This window comes from Lupinus angustifolius, unplaced genomic scaffold (assembly GCF_001865875.1).
Source record: "Lupinus angustifolius cultivar Tanjil unplaced genomic scaffold, LupAngTanjil_v1.0 Scaffold_462, whole genome shotgun sequence".
Taxonomy (NCBI): domain Eukaryota; kingdom Viridiplantae; phylum Streptophyta; class Magnoliopsida; order Fabales; family Fabaceae; genus Lupinus; species Lupinus angustifolius.
In genome coordinates this window covers 112,551-133,608 of record NW_017727850.1, presented here as the reverse complement: position 1 = coordinate 133,608, position 21,058 = coordinate 112,551, and the positions used below count along the sequence as shown (strand labels likewise).

Genomic DNA, 21,058 nt, shown 5'->3' with positions numbered 1-21,058 from the left:
GTTATGCAATGATGTCCATGAGATAAGTAAAATGGTTGGGTGATATTTTGATAGGGGAGCCTCCAACTACCAGAGAGTTCTACTATTACCAGAGTATGGGAAGAATGAAAAATCACAAGTGAGTCACAACGTCTTGAACCAAAACTTTAAGACAATATTTTCATGCGCATTTTCCACTAATAAACTCTTTCACTCCCCCCTCATATCCAATGTGAGACTTCACACTTGAATAAACCCAACAATAATTAAGACAATAATCTTGCTAGAGGTGATTATTGGGTTAAATTGGGCAACAAAAATACAAAGTTCTTCCATACTCATGCTATCATTAGAAGAAGACGCAACAAAATTCAGAGCCTTATTCTTCCTAATGGTTTACCGTGCACTGATCAAGAAACTCTTTCTGAAGAAGCTCACAAGTATTTCAAATCTCTTTTCACTAATGACAGTAATATTGCTAGAGGCAATTTTCCAACCTCTAATCTGGCTTGCATTGTGAGGCAGATGCTGTACGTCTTTCTCAATCAGTTATTAAGGAAAAAGTCTCTCTTGCAATTAACTCCACAAGTCCTTATAAAGCTCTTGGCCCTGATGGCTTTCAAGTCATTTTCTACAAGCAATATTGGCATATTATTGGCGATGTTGTGTGGCGGCTTGTTCGTGATGCCTTTATCTATGGAGATTTCCACCCTAGCATCTCTGAAACTCTTATTTCTATGATTCCTAAGGTTGATATTCCAAACACCTTCAAGGACGTAAGACCTATTAGCCTTTGCAATGTCATCTACAAACTTATCACCAAAGTGCTAGTTAACAGACTGAGACCTATTCTTAGTGACTTGATTCGGCCATTCCAGAGTAGTTTCCTTCCAGGTAGTGGCACTATGAATAATGCCATCATTTTGCAAGAAATTGTTCATTATAGGCACAATTCCAAAAAGAAAAATGGTGATCTTGCTGTCAAAATCGACCTCAAAAAAGCTTTTGACAATATTAGATGGGATTTTCTGCATAATTGCCTTGTCGATTTTGGTTTCCCAATTTCGACAGTTAAACTCATCATGCACTGTGCTACTATTTCCTCCCTATCTATCCTTTGGAATGGTAACATGCTTCCCAAATTTACCCCTACAAAGGGCTTAAGGCAGGCGGATCCTCTTTCCCTTTACCTTTTTATCATTTGCATGGAAAAATTATCTCTTGCCATTATAGAAGAGGTTCGCTTGAAGGGGTGGCTTCCTATTAAAATTTCTAGAAATTGCCTTCCCATCTCTCATATTCTCTTTTTAGATGATGTGCTTTTATTTGTCAAGGCCAAAAACTGTCAAGTGCGTCTTATTGCTAGAATTTTTGATGATTTCAGCAAAGCTTCAGCATTAAAGGTCAACATCTCCAAGTCTAGAGTTTTTTCCTCAAAGGGTGTCCCAAACAAGAGAAAATATAAGTTCACTTCTATTTCTTCTATTCGCTTTACTACTAACATTGGGAAATATTTGGGCTTTCCTATTTTTCATGGCAGGGAAAAGAAAGAAGACTTCCATTTTATCATGAAAAATATGCAACATAGGTTGGCCTCCTGGAAGCTCAATCTTCTCAACAAGCTTGAGAGACTAGCTTTTGCCAAGTTCGTCCTCTCGTCCATCCCCAATTACTACATGCATTCTTATTAGCTTCCTCAATCTGTATGCAACAAATTGACTCTAACGTAAGAAACTTCATTTGGGGGTCTTCTTTCTAAAGGAGCATTCACTATGTTAGCTGGAACAAAATCACCAAAAGTAAATCTGTGGAGGTCTCATAGTCAAGATAGCTAGGCACTGCAACACTTCTCTTTTGGGGAAATTATCCTAAAGTCTTCTTCACCACCAACATAAGCTTTGGGTCCATCTCTTATCATCTAAATACATTCATGAAGGCACGATCTTCGACCGCAAGAAATTTTATGGATCTTGTGTTTGGAAAGCCATCCAAAAGGCCACTCTCTTTCTTAGAAACAGTTACACATTGTAGCTTGGCAGGGGAGAGTCTTCATTTTGGTACTCCCCTTGGTTAAATGGCAACTTCCCTTGCAACATGGTCCATTTCGTGGATATTCAAGATGTTGACTTGAGCATAAAAGATGTTTTCGCTGATGATACTTGGCAGCTCCACACTTTGCAAACCATGATGCTTGATGACTTGAGGATGTCAATTACTAACTTTAATTTGCAGCTCCATCCTCAAGTCTCTGACTGCTTCACTTGGAGTAGCCAACTAAATGAAGAATATACGGCCAAAGCTGGTTATACTTGGCTCCTAAAAGATGTCAACATGGTGGACCTAACCATATCCTAGAACTGGATCTGGAATCTTAAAACAACTAAGAACATCAAATTCTTCCTTTGGCAGCCAAGTCATAACTCTATCCATACTAATTCTTTAAGAGCTTCTAGGGGTATTAATTATTCTGCTTTTTGCAACAAATGTGGCGATCTTGAGGAAACTATTCTCCACTACTTACGTGACTACCCTTCATCTACTGAGCTACGGAAAGCCATGGGATTTGTTTCTCATGATTTTTTCAGTAATAATGACTCGATTATATGGGTAAAAAATAATTGTGTGGGTGTCGCTCACAAGTTTCTTCCAACTCTTTGGTGGTCTTGGCGAAGTCGTAACTCTTATACCTTCAACAACGACCTTATGAGCACTCATTCTCTAGGTTTCCAAGTTAAGCGCCTTATGGATGATTTGAATGCTTCTTTCCAACAAACGATGTCTGAAGTTGATCCTCGTCTGAAGGTTACATAGCTCTTAATGTTGATGGTAGCTCCCTTGGAAATCCGGGTCCTGCTGGTTTTGGCGGTATCTTGAGAGACTCTGATGGCAGTTTCATCCTTAGCTTCTCTGAATCTATTGGTACCACAAACAACTTGAAGGCGAAGCTCATAGCCCTCTATCGTGGTTTACGTATCTCTTGGAGTTAAAGGCTACAAAAATATTATTATTTGCATGACTGACTCCAAGGGCTCTCAATCTCTAATCCTTCACAATTCTCCGACTACTCATGCTTATTCCTCCATAATCTGTGCTATTTGTGACTTGCTACAACAAGACTGGCAGATAAAGCTTCAACACATTCTTCGTGAAGGCAATTCTTGTGCCGACTTCTTAGCAAAACATGGGGCCTCTAATGGCCATGATGTTTTGATTTTTGATTCTCCCAACCAGGAGCTCACAAGCATGTTGTTGACAGGCGCTATGGAAGTTTCATTTTTAAAACTTTAGTGCCTTTTTTTTCTTTTTTTTTCTTTTTTTTCTTTTCCTCATTCTACCAAACAAAAATTAAGACAATACCCCAAATAAATAATTTCATAATTTTTTGGTCATGGGGGAATCTTCTAAAGCCATGTCACATTTTAACCATTACCTTTGATATCCTTAGTATATGGTCTGCAAGAGCTAGATTCACCTCTCAACATATTCTACGTACGAAAAGAAACTTATTTGGTTTAAGAAAATTATCTTTTAATTTTAACATTAATTATAACTATGTCTCCTTAACTTGATTTTACTTCCTATTTTTAAAAGTTGTATAAAAAAGGTACATGAGAAGAAAACAATAAAAAATTGTTTGCTCAACATTAGGAAAGGAGTCTAGGAGAAATGATATCAAAGGAGTGTATATAGTGTTATAATATCTACTCATAATCATATTTGGTTCAACTTATATTGAGTTATTGACAAATGAATACATTAAAAAGTAGATTATATATATACATCATATTTCATAACATGATGAAATTAAAAAAGAGACATATGATAATTGTTTGTGCAATAAAATTGATTATTATTAGATAACAGAAGCTACTATTATACAATGTTCATCATAATCAATCAAATAAGAGACATATAACAAATAGAAAGAGAAGAAGATAAAATAATATGTTAATGGTGTTTGACCAATTTTGTCTATATATTATTCATCAACAATTATAAGTTTTCGATATTATGGAACCTCTACACCAAAGTATCGTTACAACTATTATCTTTATTACTCAACCTAGTTGAAAAGCATGGAGTTTCCTCGGAAATCATCAACTATTATCATCATTGTCAACTTTGACAATCATAATTAAAAGAAAAACCACACTCCATCATAATGAGTTTATCTACAACACACACTTTGCGTCAATGTCAATCGAGACACATGTCACACTCTTGCATCCAAACCAATATTCCTATCACATGTTGCATCTTTATCAATGTCTATGTTATACTTTGCTCCAAGTCAATGCATGTGTTCCACCCAAAATCAAAGTCATCCAACACTCATATCTTCTAGATCTACTAATAATTAACATTCTTCTCCAAAACGAGGTGAAAATGCCATAAAGATTTACACCATTTCTCTTGTCAGAACCTCATGCTCCACCTAGGTCCTCCAATAGATGGATTTATAAGGTTCAGATCCAACACGATTGTGGTCCCACTATGACCCTGTCACATTTTCTTCTTATTCAACGCATCTCGTTTTTCTTCTTACGCTGCCTTTGACAGAAGTTGTCAAGCCATCACATTTTTCTCATTCCTTTGCCATAACCCAGCTTTAATTTGCTAATTTCATTAGACTTCTCTATCATGAATATGACATCTAACTTAAGAGTCATCTATCAATTGACACTAATATCAATTGTTTGCACAATAGAAATGATCGTTACATGACATTAGACATAATCAATTAAATAAATGACATATAATAAACAGAAGAGAGGAAGACAAAATATTTTGTTAACAATATTCAACTAATTATACATACAAGCTCGAGTTACTAATATGATACTAGATATAACAAGGAACTTATACCCATTATATAATATGGATCCATCTCCTTTACTTAATTCTAGATAATGTAAAACTTATTATAATAAAAGAAAATCCTAATAATAATGTGTAATATCTATACAATGTTAGTTTAAAGATTTATATATAATTATTATATTATTCATCATTCTTTTGGATTATTTTTTAAGAGACAATGATGATTAAATATGAATGATGCAATGATAATGTATAGAACTCATACATTGTCATTACATTTATTTTTCTCATAACAATAATAATAATGACTATTCTCATAGTAAGCACTAACATTGCAATAATTTATATATTGTCATTGCATCATATGACATTCATATTTAATCATCAATTACTCTCCAAAAATTAATACAAATGAATGATATATTAATTATATATATAATGAAATCTTACCAAATAAAGTATCTAACGTCTTAATCATGATTTTCAAACATTTCTATATAGATTCTTTCTTATATATGAGAGGTGATTTAGTCATCAACTTCAAGCCAACATGGTATCCCATATTGGGACATGAAAATATTTGAAGTTAATCATTTTCTAATTACATAATATATTCTTATGAATTTTAATAATATATTTTTATAAAATTTGTGACAACTATATACTCATATATATTTTCTGTAAAAATTAAAATAATAGGTGACAATGTTACGTTGAAATACAAGTATTATATCAAATACCAACAAAATATTTAGTGTCTGAAGATTTCCTAAATTCTCAAAAAGACAAAAAAAAAATTAAGACTTCAATTATAGAGAATGATACTTGTTAAAATAAATAGTCACACATATAAAATTAATTAATTATTTAGCTATAAGCTAAAAGAATATTGTTAAGGTTATCTTTAGTTAGAGAGAATAAAGAAAGAAAGATAAAAAGAAAGAAAAACTTGAAGGAGAATGAGATTTTTTTTCTCATTTTATAGAAGAGAATAGGGAGAGAAAGAAAATAAAAGTGGTAGAAGCATAAACTTTTGGTCTCATCTCTCATGGAAGAAGAGAGGATAAAGTAAGAGAATTTTCTTTGCATTTATTATAATACTAATTATTTATGTAAAATAACATTTTTAATAAAAATATATTTTCTCTCTCCATATTTTCTCATTTCTTTTTTCCCTCGTACTCTTCCCTTATTATATTAAATGACGTGGCGGGAATACTGATTTTCTTCTCCACCACGTGTATCATCGTCTCCCATGATTATTTCTCTGTTCCTCAAAACCCTAATTCCAATTTCCCGTCCTTTCATTTCCACACTCACACCCATTCGTTCCAATTTTATTCGAACCATGAGCTCCAACGTAGTCTTTCAACTCAAGCTTCACCCTCTCACCGGTAACTCTGAATGGGTCGTTATTCAAGAAGACCAAAACGACGACGTCCAACAACCTCTTCTTGCTACGACGTCGTATTTGGACATGCTCAATGATTCCGCTAGAAATAGAGCGTATCGTCAAGCCATTGAAAAAACCATTACTAAACCTTCCCATGTTCTCGATATCGGGTACCCTCACTCTCACTTCACTCATCATTGTAATAATAAGAACAATAATTAAGTACATTTTCCCCATGGGTTAGAGCCCTTTATTTTTGGATTAGTTTGGGCATGTATGAATATCGGTTACCCTTCCGAGACTCCACTAAGTGAGAGTATCATGTAATGCCCTACTTGTTTTTAGGGGTGAACATCATGTGTGTACCACTCCATGTGCTACTGTATTAAGAATATTTAATTATTAAATTTTTAACTTAAATATATATATTTTTCAATCAAGCTGTAACACATGGAGTATCACGCTTCAGCAGATGTGTTTCCTGTTGTTAGAAGATACTCAAAGTCGCTTTTGATTAACATATATAGCTTTTTGAGTAAAAATTGATTTTTTTATCCGAAGTTTCGAACATAAATAGCTTCTCTAAAAGTCCCTTTTTATAATCATAAACAAAGGGGTTGCGTGTAGGCGTATTTGTATTGGAACTATTCTAAAACCTTTTACTTTTACTTTTTGAGTTTTTATTGCATTGTAGATTGAAATGTCAAAAGAACTAGATAACTGCTAGCATTTTATCATGTTTAGAATGAGTTATGCTAACTATTAAAAACTAATATTTCTCTCTTGTTATTTGAATTTTGTGCTTGTGTGGTGATTTTTAATCTTATATCACAATCATGTATTGTCTTATAACTTGACCTATTCTATGTGTGTGTCGTATCATGTTTTGGTGTTGTATTCATACCTCCTAGATTATAACGTGGTTATGCTATAAATAATGATTGCATAATGTTTAGTGCTGGAACTGGGTTACTATCGATGATGGCTGCACGAGCTATGGGCAGCAAAGGAAGAGTGACAGCATGCGAGTCTTACCTTCCGATGGTGAAGTTGATGAAGAAAGTGATGCGAGTTAATGGAATGGGAGGAAGAATCAAAGTGATCAATAAGCGCTCTGATGAACTCCAAGTTGGCGGTGATATTCCTTCACGTGCAGATGTACTTGTAAGTGGCATTGCACCAAACTCAAGATTGACTTTATTTTTTTATTTTACTATTTTTACCATGCCAAAGTCATGTTTAATTTATGATTCTGAATGAGTAATATTTCTCAGCTAGAAAAAAGTGGAGTCAGAATATTGGCAGAATTCAACTCCAGTAGCATTTGGTAGACGTGTTTGAATGGGACACACCATAGCACGCCTTCTGTTTTATATTTGGCCTATTTTATGAATGTAATGGACCAAGGCATAAAGTTAAAAACTAAGACATTTTGGTTCCACTAACAGGGACGATCATGGAACTAAAGTGAACAAAACAGAACACTCTGCTCCATTCTGTTCTATCTGCACGCCAATTAAAGTAACAGGGATTGCTCACTCGTTCAAGAGCCACTGAGCTGGCCCAATTATTCCGTAGAATTTGTTGCCAAAATAGTTCTGTCTGTCTAGCATTTTTAATTCTAAACAGTTGCTTTTCACAACAAACGTATGAACCCATCTGCAAGTTGTTTATCACAAATTACTTGTCAAATACTCAAATACTACTGAATTAGTGAACATGAGAGATCCAAGGATAGAGCTAACTTCTGGATCTAAGAAGTTGTTTCTTAAGAAAAAATAGTGTTTCTGTTCCTCCTTCAAATTCGAACAAAGGAAAAATGACATTCATTATTGCAGGTAAGTGAGATATTAGACTCAGAATTACTGGGTGAGGGGCTTATACCAACCTTACAACATGCGCATGACAATTTGTTGTCTGAAAACCCTCTGACTGTGCCCTACCGAGCAACTACTTATGGACAGGTATTTCAGAGGACCTGCAACTTTTTCTGTATCATGAATTATTTTTTTGGTTTTAAAGTATCATAATAAATGATATTTTATGTGATGTTATTATTAACTTGAAGATATTTTTCATTACATTCTTTCTCCTCATGTGAATTCTCACACAAGGTTGTGTATCTTCCCCTATATTCCTTCTTCAGCTGGTTGAAAGCTCATTCTTAAGGCAGCTGCATGATTTACATAACAATGAGGCTAGTGTGCCTGATGACATTTGTCTTACCCCTCCAGGGCTTGAAGGTGTTTTAAGTGTCAAACGTCAGCAATATGCCATGCATTGTGATCCAATAAGAAAAGAAATAAAGCTGGTAAAGTTAATTAGAGTTCTGTAATTCGCTTCGTTAAAATTTCACTAGTTTTGTTCCTACTCAAATTAAGATCCATCCAGCTTTCAGAACCCTTCAAAATTTTTGAATTTGATTTTTGGAAACGGCCAGAGAGTTATGGAGAATCTGAGCTGTGCGTGAAGGCAACTAATGATGGTAGAGTTCATGCTGTGGTCTCATGGTAATCCTATATGTTTTGACACTACGGTATTTGTATTATCATAGCATTTATTTCCTCAGTTTACAGTGGTTCTATGTGTCTTAAGGTGGGTACTTCAACTCGATCGTGAAGGGACAATCTATTACTCAACTGCTCCTAGGTGGATAAGCTCAGCAACAACTACAAGTGAGAGTTTGTCATGAACTCATGATTTAATTGCATTGTTCTATAGTCATTGGACAGTGATATAAATTAAAAATTGGAGTAATTGGATAACAATATAAATTAAAATTTTGAGAATGTAAGTCACCACTTCACAATGGACATCCCTCTACCAAGTTCAATTCTCACAAGCAGTGTTTTTGAAGTTTTTATTTTTATTATAAAAAAATACCAGGTCAACCGGTCCAGACGGGGTACATGGACATGAATTTGATCAGGTTGTTAAGAAAATCTGTGATGAGTATGAACCCAGGCTGGCCTAGAGACTAGGTACAGATTTTATGGTCCGACTGGCTGGCCTATTTGGGTCATACCACTATGTTAATTGATTGGTTTGGGACTTGGGGTGTATTTACCTTAATGTAATTGTTACTGTTTGGAAATTACATTACGTGAATATGAATCGTGTGAAAATAAATAACATGTTTTATGGATTATCTATAATTGCTAATATATCAGAATCTTTATTAATTATTCTGCCTTGATGCTATCCAGGTCCTATTGGTTGGTGTGACCACTGGAAACAGTGTGTTTGGTTTGTTCCAGGAAATGGAATTTCCATATCCAAAGGAGAAGAAATTTGCCTGCATGCTACACATACTGATACAACTATCTCATATAATTTTGATACCCGAGTGTCAACAAGTGAGGTTTCTCATCATGGGATGACAGCTGAAAATTTTCAGCTTGTACTGTCACCAGAAAGGGCTGCAATCTATGGAGACAAAGCATGGAGGCTTTCAATGTTGAAAGCAGTGGAAAGTGTGGTAAGCTACTCTTCCTTCCTCCTCATTGCAAGTGCTCTTTCACAGGAATAAGGACCAAAGTTATAAACACCTACTTGCGTTGCTTTTACTTCATTCAAGTTATGCTATACTACTTGTTTACAAAACTAATGATTTTACAGTTGCAGGGAAGAGTCCGCTCATTATGCTTGGTTGCAGATGATAGTGTTTTTTTACCACTTCTTGTAGCACATCTTTCAGAAGCATCACATGTAATTTCGTTACTTCCAGGGCTGAAGGAAAGGGGCCTCCAGTATTTGCTAGGTGTTGCTCATGATAATCATTTGTCACCTAATCACATAGAAGTTCTTGGAAAAAGGGCTAAACAAGTAACTTTAGATGATACAGACCAGAAAAAGGTCGAGTTTTCTTGATTCCACTTACCTGGTTGCCTTTACTTTGGATGTATATAAATTTCAAGTTCTCTATTAGAAACATGCAGCATAGATCACTTTGTTTATGCCTAGTAGCATAGTACAAAAATGTAAATGGCTTTATAACTTTTGTTATATCTATTGTTTTTTTTTATAGAATTTTATTACTTATATTGAGCTCATGATGACTTATGCACCTTGTTGCATTACTTTTATATAGAAATGTTTTATCTGATTATTGAATATAAACAATACGTGATATTGTTTCTTCCTCATGCTGAACTTTTCCTGTTTTTTAAGTAATTTATTTGTATTTTGAATGTATCCAACACATTTTAAGAAGGTATTAGGTTCAACAGTATGTTGGATGCTGTAGTAAATGACATCTAAGGTGCATATGTGACATTAATTCATTTTCCTTGAATGTTCAAGCTATTTTTCCCATTTTAAATTGCTTGAAATATTTATGCTTATGTACTTTATCTACAGGTTGATCTGTTAATAGCAGAACCCTTCTATTTTGGAAATGATGGTATGCTTCCATGGCAGAACCTTCGGTTTTGGTATATTTCTTAGTAGTTATACTCTTGCAATTATTTGCTTATGACATGTTGTGCTCTAATAAGTATAAAGTGTCTATGATATATAGTTTCTTGCAATTATGTACTTATTTCACTCAATTTTGGTTTAGGAAGGATCGTACTTCGGTTGATTCTATCCTCTCTGAAGATGCTCTGATAATTCCTAGTAAAGGAATATTGAAGGCATGCGCCATCTCTCTACCTGTACGTGAAGCTCTTAACATCATGCATATTTTTGTTGCTTGATAAAGTATTTATGTTTGTTTGGGTAACAAATTAACAGGTGCAACTTCTTTTTTTGGTTAGTGATGGGACTGTATGTTTGAATTAATGGTATAAATAATCTGCAGGATCTTTGGAAAAGTCGTTGCTGCTTGAGTAAGATAGAAGGTTTTGACCATTCAGTGGTAAATGGCACGTTGGGGGCCTGCGGTAATCTACCTGACTCGGAAGAGGGTCCTTGCCTGCCTTTTTTTGTCTGGCAGTGTGGAGAGTATGATGTAATTAATCTACTTGAAATTTACGTTTTGCAATAAGTTGGCTTCTTCAATGAAGAAGAATAGAAATTTTTATTTATTTATTAACAATAATGTTCTAGTATCAATGCAACCTTATTTTGTACATTGTTTCAGGTGCTTAGTGAGGCATTTGATGTGATGGAGTTTGATTTCTCAAAACAAATACATCAATGTGAAGGAAAATCCAAGGTATTATCATCATCCTTTAAGTTTTAGATGCTCTTGGGTGATCAACACTCAGCAAGTATTATAATATAATAATTTAGGTTATATTTTTGCCACTGTGATGTCAAATGATTTTATTGCACAGCTGTTTGGTTCTGGTGTATCTTCCTATCTGAATCAATTTATTTATTCATTATATAAATTGAGTGGATTTCTTAATGCTCCCAAAGAGCATCATCACATGGGAAAACATGAAGTAACTATTAAACATTTATATGCACATAAGATTGATTAACCAGCTTTGTCTTTCATTGTATCTGCCTTCTTATCCTACAGAAAAGTAATTTGCCTTTCGAAGAGTGCTATATTACTCGAGTGTTCAATTTTTTGCAGAACTGAATTAATGTTTAATTGCTATATATTAGTGTTACTCTATGTATTACTAGTTTGTTTTTACATGATGAATATAGTAAATTTTCTGATGCAGGTTAATTTCACCAAGAGTGGGGTATGCCATGGTTTTGTACTATGGATTGACTGGGTGATGGATTTGCAAAACTCTGTTGTTATATCAACTGGTCCAGGTCACACTCACTTCCCTTTTGAATATTAAATAAGCCAATCTGAATGGTGCACTCAACCAAAATAATATATTAATTCAAGACCTACGGCATAAAACTTATATCTTATAAAGCATCTATAACTATAATGTGAGCTATTGCTTATCCTTTCCATTTTAAGATTGCAGACAAGAGATATTGGAAGCAGGGAGTAAAGCTTCTTGCAACACCTAAAACAGTAGGGCCCGAAATATCGAAAAATGCTCAAGCATGTTATTCTGCAGTACTTGAAGCAATTTTTAATCCCTCAAATGGAGACCTCAAAATTGTACATGAATTCTTATGAGACCTATTCACTCAAGTTGTAATGTAATGCCCTGGCTCAATAGACTATTTGGTTGTACAAGATAGACAGATAGCTAACATTGATTTAGATATTTGTGGAGTGCATGATTGCATGCATGGGTGGATTCTATTATTTTATAATGGACTAATTTCCCTGACTACTGTATCATAGAACTGATTTGCTGGTATGAATTTCACACTTTTGCTACTACGCTAGAAGACCAGTTGCAGTGCAGGGGGAAATAATAAAGGTGAAAAGGCAGAAATTGTGCAGGTGAAAGAGGAATCTGGATTCTCTACAGTCGGATGGATGACTTTGAATCCATTTAATGGCTCATGTTGCATCGCATCATTGAATATGGTGAATGATTGAAATACCGCGGGTAATTAGGATGTGTGAAAGATGGTAAAAAAGTTCAGTAGGCGTTGGTCTAGTAGTGTAAGACTCTGCTAGATTCATAAGATGACTAAAAGTTTAAAGGTTCAATTTCTGGAAGTGACACATGTTAGAAAACACACTCTGAAATGGATTAGTTCTTCACCTAAAGGATGAGAGGATACCTTGATAGAACTAAAAAAAGTTGTCAAAAAATCAGTTATCAATATACTCTGTTTTATTTCTTTTCCTTCAAAATTGTTTGATGCCGGTTAATTTCACCAAGAGTGGGGTATGCCATGGGTTTGTACTATTAATTGTCAAGGCACAAATGACATACATTTTCTCAGCAGTGATACTTTACATTGTTTGTTTTGTTTTCATTGGAGGGATAGATGATAGAGAGCCTCTCTTTTTCTCTAAGAAAATGATAAAAAAAGAGGGAATTCACTTACTCCTAGTTAAGTTTAAAAAATTTATTTCACATCTTAACCATTAATTATAGAGAAATTTATGGTTTGAATTAGTGAGTAAGTTTAAATAATTAGATTTCCCTAGAATTAATGGCTAAGATGTAAAGTAAGTCTTTTAAATCTACTCTTCGAATAAGTGGATACCCTAAAAAAAATACATACCAACAAGACATTGATATAGTAATGTAAAGTCTTACTAAATTCTCAAATATCACCCACATCCTTTTAAGAATACACACCCTTTTAGGGCATACATAATAATAATAGATATATAACTACTACTACTCAGATCTAATAGGTTCAATGCTCATAGAATGTTTTGAAGTGGGGCAAGTCATGATCTTGAACCTAATATATAGGTTTAGTTTAATTACTTCATTCAAATATTATGTAATGGGAGACTTGGTTAAATAATTAATTTCAAATATCTAACAGATTAGAATAAATTTTAAAATCCAAAGTGCATGTTGAGTTTTGCATTATATTTATAAAATCCGGAAGGAGATATACATGTAGTGAATATTAAAGTAAACGTTTATCTTTGAAGGCTCCTTTCGATCAACAGAAAATATAATTGACGTTGAATCGAAGCCTGAAACCACAAACTCTATAAGAATGTGCTCTTATTAATAAATAAGGCAATAATTTTATCTCAGTCACTTAACCACTTTTGGCTACAACTTCTTCTATGACCCATCAACTACTTCATTCCTTCTTTCTCTCAGAACCTTCTACCACTGAATCATCAACATAATTGTGCTCTTTATTCTTAAATATCAATTGAAAGATTCTATTTTTCTCACCCCCTTTGAAGTAATTCACAGTTTAATCCTCTTAATTGGTCCAGATGGTGGTGCATATGATGGTGGTGGTTATAGCTAAACTTCACTTGCAACTTAGCAGCCACACTTTAAGGCCTTTAGTGGCTGGTTTACCTTACCCAGTGGTGCTTAAGTTGTTGATCAGTTCCTTCAGTCTCTTCAGAGATGAAGCACTTTATCAATCAAGGTTGTTCCTGTTCAGAATATCTCATATTTTTCAATAGGGAAGTGCCACTTTCCATAAGGGCAAGATTGGAACGTGTTGTGAGATTGTTTGCTACAAGTATAGCTACTACATATGAGGGGTTGGTAATTGGACACAATACCTTCCATGACCTTTCAATGATTACACTTTGAGCACTTCACTCTAGCTTATTTTAACGTCTGTTTGTAATAAAGGTGAAAACAGCCATCGAAGAGGATGAAGAAAGAAAAAACAGAGATGGCAAAGAGAGAAAGAAAGTAAAGAATGACTCTTGCAATTCTTCTATTAATGAATCTGGAATGAGTGATAAACTCTACAGAGTATCTTTTTGATTAATTGATTGAGGATTTGAGAAGAATCTCATAGATTAATTTATACAAGAAAGAAAAAAAAACAGAATTGCCAAAAGAAGAAAAACAGAAAAAACAGAAACCTAACTAAACTAACCAGAATTACTAAAAATAGAAAGGATGCAGAAAAAAGAGAATTAACTTAATAACTAATCCTAACTTTGATATCCCCCCTCAATGTGACATGTAAATGTCTAACATGACAAGCTTGGAGATAAGATTGTTGAAAGGTTTAGGCGATAATGGTTTGGTGAACAAATCTGCAGTTTGGGCAAAAGATGAAATAGGTAGAAGATGTATGGTGCCATTTTGAGTTCGTTCTCTTACAACGTGGCAATCTATCTCAATATGCTTCATCCTTTCGTGAAAAACGGGGTTGGCTGCTATGTGTAGAGCAGATTTGTTGTCGCAATATAAATTGATTGCCTTTGAGTGATTAATTCCTAAGTCTTCAAGTAATGATAGGAGCCATTGTGCTTCGCATGAAGCCATGGCAAGGGCTCTGTATTCAGCTTCAGCTGATGATCTGGAAACTGTAGTTTGCTTCTTGCTTTTCCAAGAGATAAGGGACGATCCCAGGAAGAAGCACCATCATGTGACATATTTTCTAGTGTCCAAACATGCTCCCCAATCTGAATCAGAGAACCCTTTGATGGTTGTGTTGCTATCTGCAAAGAAAAAGATGCCTTCCCAGGAGAACCTTTGAGATACTTAAGTACCCTATATGCTGCCTTTTGGTGGAGATCAGTGGGGGAAGAGACAAATTGGCTAAGGAAACTCACAGCATAACTAATATCTGGACGAGTATGGGTGAGATATAAAAGCTTACCTATCAATCTTCTATAGGAAGTAAAATCTGCAAGAGGTGTTCCCATTGTGTTGTGTAATTTCATATTGTGTTCCATAGGAGTAGATGATGATTTTGATCCTAACAACCCTGTTTCCTGCAAAAGTTCCAGAGTATATTTTCTTTGGTAAAGGGCAATGCCCTTTTGAGACCTAGCTATTTCCATTCCTAGGAAGAATTTCAATTCTCCAATGTCCTTAATGCTAAATTTGTCATTTAAAAGTCTTTTGGTTGTCTCTATTTCAATCAAGTCATTGCCAACGAGAATGAGGTCATCAACATAAACTAAAACAACAGTAAATTTTGGTTCCTTATGTTTGATAAAAAAGGAGTGATCTGAATTGGATTTCGCATAACCAAACTGTGTTAAAGTGTGAGTGAGTTTATCATGCCATTGTCTACTTGATTGTTTTAGACCATATATTGATTTATGCAATTTACAAACCATACCAGATTTTTGGACAGCAAGCCCAGGGGGAGTCTTCATATAGACTTCCTCATATAGGTCTCCATGCAGGAAAGCAGTATTAACGTCTAATTGATGTAGGTGCCAATGAAAATTGACAGCAAGGGATAAAAGAACTCTTATGGTAGTCATTTTGACTACGTGACTAAAGGTGTCAAGGTAGTCAAGTCCCTCAATTTGGTCATACCCTTTGGCCACTAGTCTGGCTTTATACCTCTCAACTGTTCCATCAGATTTATGTTTAATTTTGAACACCCATTTGCAAGGTATGGCATGTTTATCATCAGGTAAAGGGGTTAGAGTCCATGTGTTGCTCTTATCGAGGGCTTTCAACTCGGTTTGTATAGCATCTTTCCAACATTCGTGTTGTATGGCTTGATGATAATGTGTAGGAGTAGTAGTTGTTGATATGGATAAAGAGAAAATTTTGTGTTTTGAGGATAGGGAGTCATATGTTAGACATTTGGATATAGGGTATTTTGGTGTGTGTTTGGGTTGTAATCTAGAATTGGATAGTAAAGTGCAGTGATAATCCTACAGGTAAGTTGGAGGTTGTCTATGTCTTGTAGAAGTTCTAATGGTCTTTTCATTTGTTGGTAGGGTGGGAGAGGAGGCATTGATGGTTTGGTTGCTGTCTAGGTTTGGGTTATTTGGACTGGTTTGGGAATTGGGCAGATTCACATAGTAATCAAAAGGGTCGAGTTGGGTAATAGGGAAGATAGGTATGTTATGAGAGGTGGAGTGACAAGCAAACCTGATGTTATTGGCAAAGGGAAATATGTGTTCATAAAAATATACATTTCTTGATATAAAAATTTCATTGGTGTCAATATGTAAAAGTATATAACCCTTTGTACCTGACTTATGCCCGAGGAAAACACTTCTTCTGGATCTGGGATCCAGCTTAGTCTTATGAGATACAAGGGTGGAGGCAAAACAAAGACTACCAAAGACTCTCAAATACTTGATATTGGGAAGTTTGTGATAAAGTTCCTCATAAGGTGAATGGTTGGCCAAGACAGCAATGAGTTGTCTGTTAATAAGGTGTATGGAATGTGAAATGGCATAATTCCAGAAGCACTTAGGGAGATTAGATTGGAATATAAGGGCTCTAGCCATACTAAGAATGTGTTGGTGTTTCTCTCAACAATGACATTTTGTTGAGGTGTTTCAACACAAGATGTTTGGTGTGCGATTCCTTTTGTGGAATAGAACTCATGTAGGAGGAATTCTTTTCCATTGTCACTCCTTATAGCCTTGACTTTACTGGAAAATTGTGTTTCAGCAAAGTTAACAAAATCCTTAACAAGCCTATTTGTTTCAGATTTCAATTTCATAAAGAAAATCCATGTGAATCTGAACTTATCATCTACAACAATAAGGAAATATTTATGTCCAAAAGTAGAGGGTATTCCAATGGGACCCCATATATCCATATGAATCAAATCAAAAGTGCAAGAAGATCTAGTCATGCTAATAAGATAGGGTAGTTTCTTTTGTTTTGCCAAATGACATATTTCACAAGGATCTTTTGTTCTTTTACATTGAATGAAAGGGAACAAGGATTGCATAATGATCATCTTATTGTGGGATAAATGTCATAGTCTAGAGTGCCACTTATTACAATCATCATAACTAGTATGAGCATTTATTTGGTGTGGTCTAGGATATGTTATGCTGGGTGATGTCAAAGTATATAGACTTCTTGTCAATTTAGCAGCACCAATCATCTTCGAGGAGTTGAGATCCTGGATTTGACAATCAGTGTTGGAAAAAATTAGTTTACATGGCAGTGTGGAGGTGAGTTTTGAGATAGATATGAGGTTGAAGCTGAAGGATGGGATGTATAGGACATTGGTGAGGTATAAAAATTCTGAGAACATCACTGATCTAGAATAGTGGGCAAGGATTTCACTGCTATTAGGTAAGGTAATGGTTATAGGTTTGATTCTTCTAAATGTTTGAAATTCTAATAGAGAGTGACAAACATGATCAATGGCTCCTGAATCAATGATCCAAGAGCCTATGTTTAATGCACTATATGAGTTTAGGATTGTACCTAATGTTCTGTTGTTTGTTGGGTTATGCAAGCTAGTATCTGATGTAACATGGTTAGCATTGTGATTGTTTTGAGCCTTGGATTGTTGAATCATTGACACCAATGCCTTATGTTGTTCTGCAGTAAAGGGCAGGTTGGATGATAAATTGTTGTCCTTAATGGTATTGTCTATTGTGTAATCATTTCCTTCTCCAATAGTATGTTCCTCATTATCATTGAATCCACATGTATTTATATTGTCTGTTCTGTTTGTGAAGTAGTTAGGTGGGTATCCATGCTTCTTGTAACATACTTCAATGGTATGCCCAGTCTTTTGACAATATGTGCATACTTTTTGTCCCCTTCCTCTTCCTGTATTGAGAGGTCTTGTAGATCCTTGAGATCTCTCTCCATTCTGTCCTCTGAATCCCCTTCCTCTTCCTCTGATTCTTGTATCATTGTTGCTTTGTGAGTAATTCTTGGATTCAGAAAAGTTGGATAGAATTCTTGGATCTTCAAACTGCATTTCCCTTTCCTGCTGAATGATCAGTGAAAATGCCTTGTTGATTGGTGGGAGAGGATCCATAACCATGATTTGGGATCTTACAGTAGAGAATTGCTCATTTAGACCCCTTAAGAAGCAAATGACATAGTCATTTTGCCTACTTCTTGACTGTTGGGATTGCTATACATGCTTCATTGCAATTACAAGGAGGAATAGGTTTGAATGAGTCCAAATGTTGCCATAATCCTTTCATCTGCTTGAAATAAACACTGACAGAGGAGCTACCTTGCTTTAGAGAATGAATTTCACCAATGAGTTCAGATATTCTGAACATGTCACCTTGATAATATCTTTCCCGAAGATCCTGCCATATTTCTTGAGCGTTGTCCATCCATAGTACACTTTGCACGATGGCAGGATCAATTGATTGAGTGATCCATGAAACCACCAAGTTATTGCATCTTCTCCAAGTTGTGAAAAGAGGGTCGTGATTGGGAGGTCTAGGCAAAGTTCCATCTATGAAATCCAATTTGTTCTTGGTTTCTAGGGCCATTGTTATGGCTCGTGACCATGGGTGGTAATTGTCCCCATTCAGAAGATGCGACACCAATGAAGAGCCAAGATTTTCGGTTGGGCTTATGAAGTAAGGTCCTGAAGGATCGAGGATGGGATTTGGATTTATGATACGATTTTCCATTGATGGTGCTTTGAGAAATTCAGTGTTGCAAGATGAAGAGGTGCAAGGAGGAATGTTTTTAGAGTTCCCTTTTTACGCGCAGCAGAGACACCTTCATTGAAGGTGCTCTGATACCATAATAAAGGTGAAAACAGCCATGGAAGAGGATGAAGAAAAAACAGAGATATGGCAAAGAGAGAAAGAAAATATAGAATGACTCTTGCAATTCTTCTATTAATGAATCTGGAATGAGTGATAAACTCTACAGATTATCTTTTTGATTAATTGATTGAGGATTTGAGAAGAATCCCATAGATCAATTTATACAAGAAAGAAAAAAACAGAATTGTCAAAAGAAGAAAAACAGAAACCTAACTAAACTAACCAGAATTACTAAAAATGGAAAGGATGCAGAAGAAAGAGAATTAACTCAATGATTACACTTTGAGCACTTCACTCTAGCTTATTTTAACGTTTGTTTGTAAGTTAACATTTTCGGTGGAAAATTGAGAAAGAAAAGACTTCAGAGTCATCTCATAAATATATTTCAGGACTGAAATCTTTCATTTCTCTTCATTCTCATCCAAAATTAAACTCACAAATTAGCCTTTATTTTCTGCATCCCTCGGTTTGTACCTCCCTTTGATTGTAATTAAGTTCCTTCATATTGTTAAGGTTGTCTTTTGTTGTATTATATCTTACCACTCTTCTATGTTTGATTGGTTTAGAAATGAATGCTGTGAAATATTTGAGTAGAATAATTAAGTTATTTTGTTGTGCCTTTTGATTTGTATGATGTTTTCTTAATACATGTTAAAGATAGATGAAAATAAAGAAGATAGGGAGACAAGTTTAAGTTACGAGAAGTTTTTTATCAAATTTAATTGTACAAAGTCCAAACAATATTATTACCTTGTCTTTATTCAAAATTTTAATAATGTATCTCAATGATCTTTAACATCAATATAAATCTGTTGTCCTAATAATAAAAATTTGATGTGTCAATCTAATATTATGTGGCAAAACAAGTATAGGGAGAGCAGATTCATGTTCTTTCATCATATTGAAATTTTACATGCAAGAAGAAAAAAACATTTGAATGACATAATATTTATGTATTATTAGTATAAAAATTATTTATAAATAATTGATATATTATTTACCTTTTACTTTTATTACATGTATATAAGAATCAATGATAGTTAGTTGTGAATGATGAATCATATAATAACAGTATAAAAACTCTATTATTATTTATTCATATTTTTTTCTTCCATATTTCAATACAATCTATATATTTTTCATTATAATACAACACAAATGACTGCTGGACGTTGATGCTCGTAATTAATTTATATTTGGCATTATATGTGGACAACTTGTTTGTTTATGTGATGTGGATTTCTATTATAATGAGAACTTAGCAAGATAAAAGAAAATTACTAACAACTAATTGTCTCGGCCTCAGTTTATTTCCATCAAGGTGCTGGTGATTTGTTATTTTTCCTAGGAGATTTGACGACATAAGCCATTGTTTAAATAAAAATTGTAATTTTATCCAAGGTGGTATAAGTTTCTTCTATACCTAGTTGCTCCTCCCAAATGGATGGGATCACATGTTCCCATATAAATATAATCAGAAAATCTTATTTAATTAACTTTTTTTAATAATAATAGAAATTAATATTTATTTATTATTCTATGACGTTTAATTGGCTTGACACATGATGACAAAATTTTACTGGGACATGGGATCCTTGTTCGTTCCAAATAGGTGTCCATGAACAAATTTTGACTTTTCAACTTATATATAAATGAGTTTTTAATGATGTCTTGCCTTATGAGATGGACTCTTCTGAGTCCTCTCCTTACAGATAGATTTATCCAATTTTAGATGCAATTGAAATGCTTCATTAAACATTTAAGGATTAAGACTTGTTAAAAAGTTGGACATTAAAGTTTGTTCTTTGGTCTCGAGGAGATGAAACTGGATAATAAGAATTTGCTGGAGTCTTCTTGTATAGCCTGAGGGATGCTTAGACTCGTCGGAGGTACCTGAAAATATTTTT

General features: G+C 34.5%; 2 protein-coding genes across 3 annotated transcripts; one reads left to right on the top strand and one right to left on the bottom strand.

Annotated features, from left to right (window-relative positions):
* Positions 1 to 6,016: 6,016 nt before the first annotated feature.
* Positions 6,017 to 12,440, top strand: LOC109341433 (protein arginine N-methyltransferase 1.6). 2 transcript variants are annotated; one of them, XM_019579344.1, is made up of 14 exons: positions 6,017 to 6,363; positions 7,150 to 7,357; positions 8,032 to 8,157; positions 8,340 to 8,504; positions 8,585 to 8,703; positions 8,789 to 8,868; positions 9,400 to 9,671; positions 9,818 to 10,048; positions 10,553 to 10,626; positions 10,755 to 10,848; positions 10,995 to 11,144; positions 11,277 to 11,351; positions 11,815 to 11,911; positions 12,076 to 12,440. In XM_019579344.1, the coding sequence occupies exons 1-14, from the start codon at positions 6,056 to 6,058 to the stop codon at positions 12,231 to 12,233; spliced, it is 2,157 nt and encodes a 718-aa protein (XP_019434889.1). In that variant the 5' UTR covers positions 6,017 to 6,055; the 3' UTR covers positions 12,234 to 12,440. The 2 variants fall into 2 exon arrangements, with proteins under 2 accessions (XP_019434889.1, XP_019434888.1); XM_019579343.1 differs by having other exon boundaries at positions 9,812 to 10,048.
* A 6,030-nt stretch (positions 12,441 to 18,470) lies between these two features.
* On the bottom strand, positions 18,471 to 19,010 carry LOC109341430. Its single transcript, XM_019579339.1, has one exon. The coding sequence runs from the start codon at positions 19,008 to 19,010 to the stop codon at positions 18,471 to 18,473; it is 540 nt and encodes a 179-aa protein (XP_019434884.1).
* Between the last annotated feature and the right edge of the window lie 2,048 nt (positions 19,011 to 21,058).

What these genes read in the sequence shown, in the direction of transcription:
- LOC109341433 (XM_019579343.1), top strand. Translation starts at nt 6,056, where the DNA reads ATGATTATTTCTCTGTTCCTCAAAACCCTAATTCCAATTTCCCGTCCT. An exon ending in TCCCATGTTCTCGATATCGG is followed by an intron (nt 6,364 to 7,149) that starts GTACCCTCACTC and finishes CATAATGTTTAG; the next exon opens with TGCTGGAACTGGGTTACTAT. An exon ending in ATGATACAGACCAGAAAAAG is followed by an intron (nt 10,049 to 10,552) that starts GTCGAGTTTTCT and finishes CTTTATCTACAG; the next exon opens with GTTGATCTGTTAATAGCAGA.
- LOC109341430 (XM_019579339.1), bottom strand. Translation starts at nt 19,010, where the DNA reads ATGGAAAATCGTATCATAAATCCAAATCCCATCCTCGATCCTTCAGGA.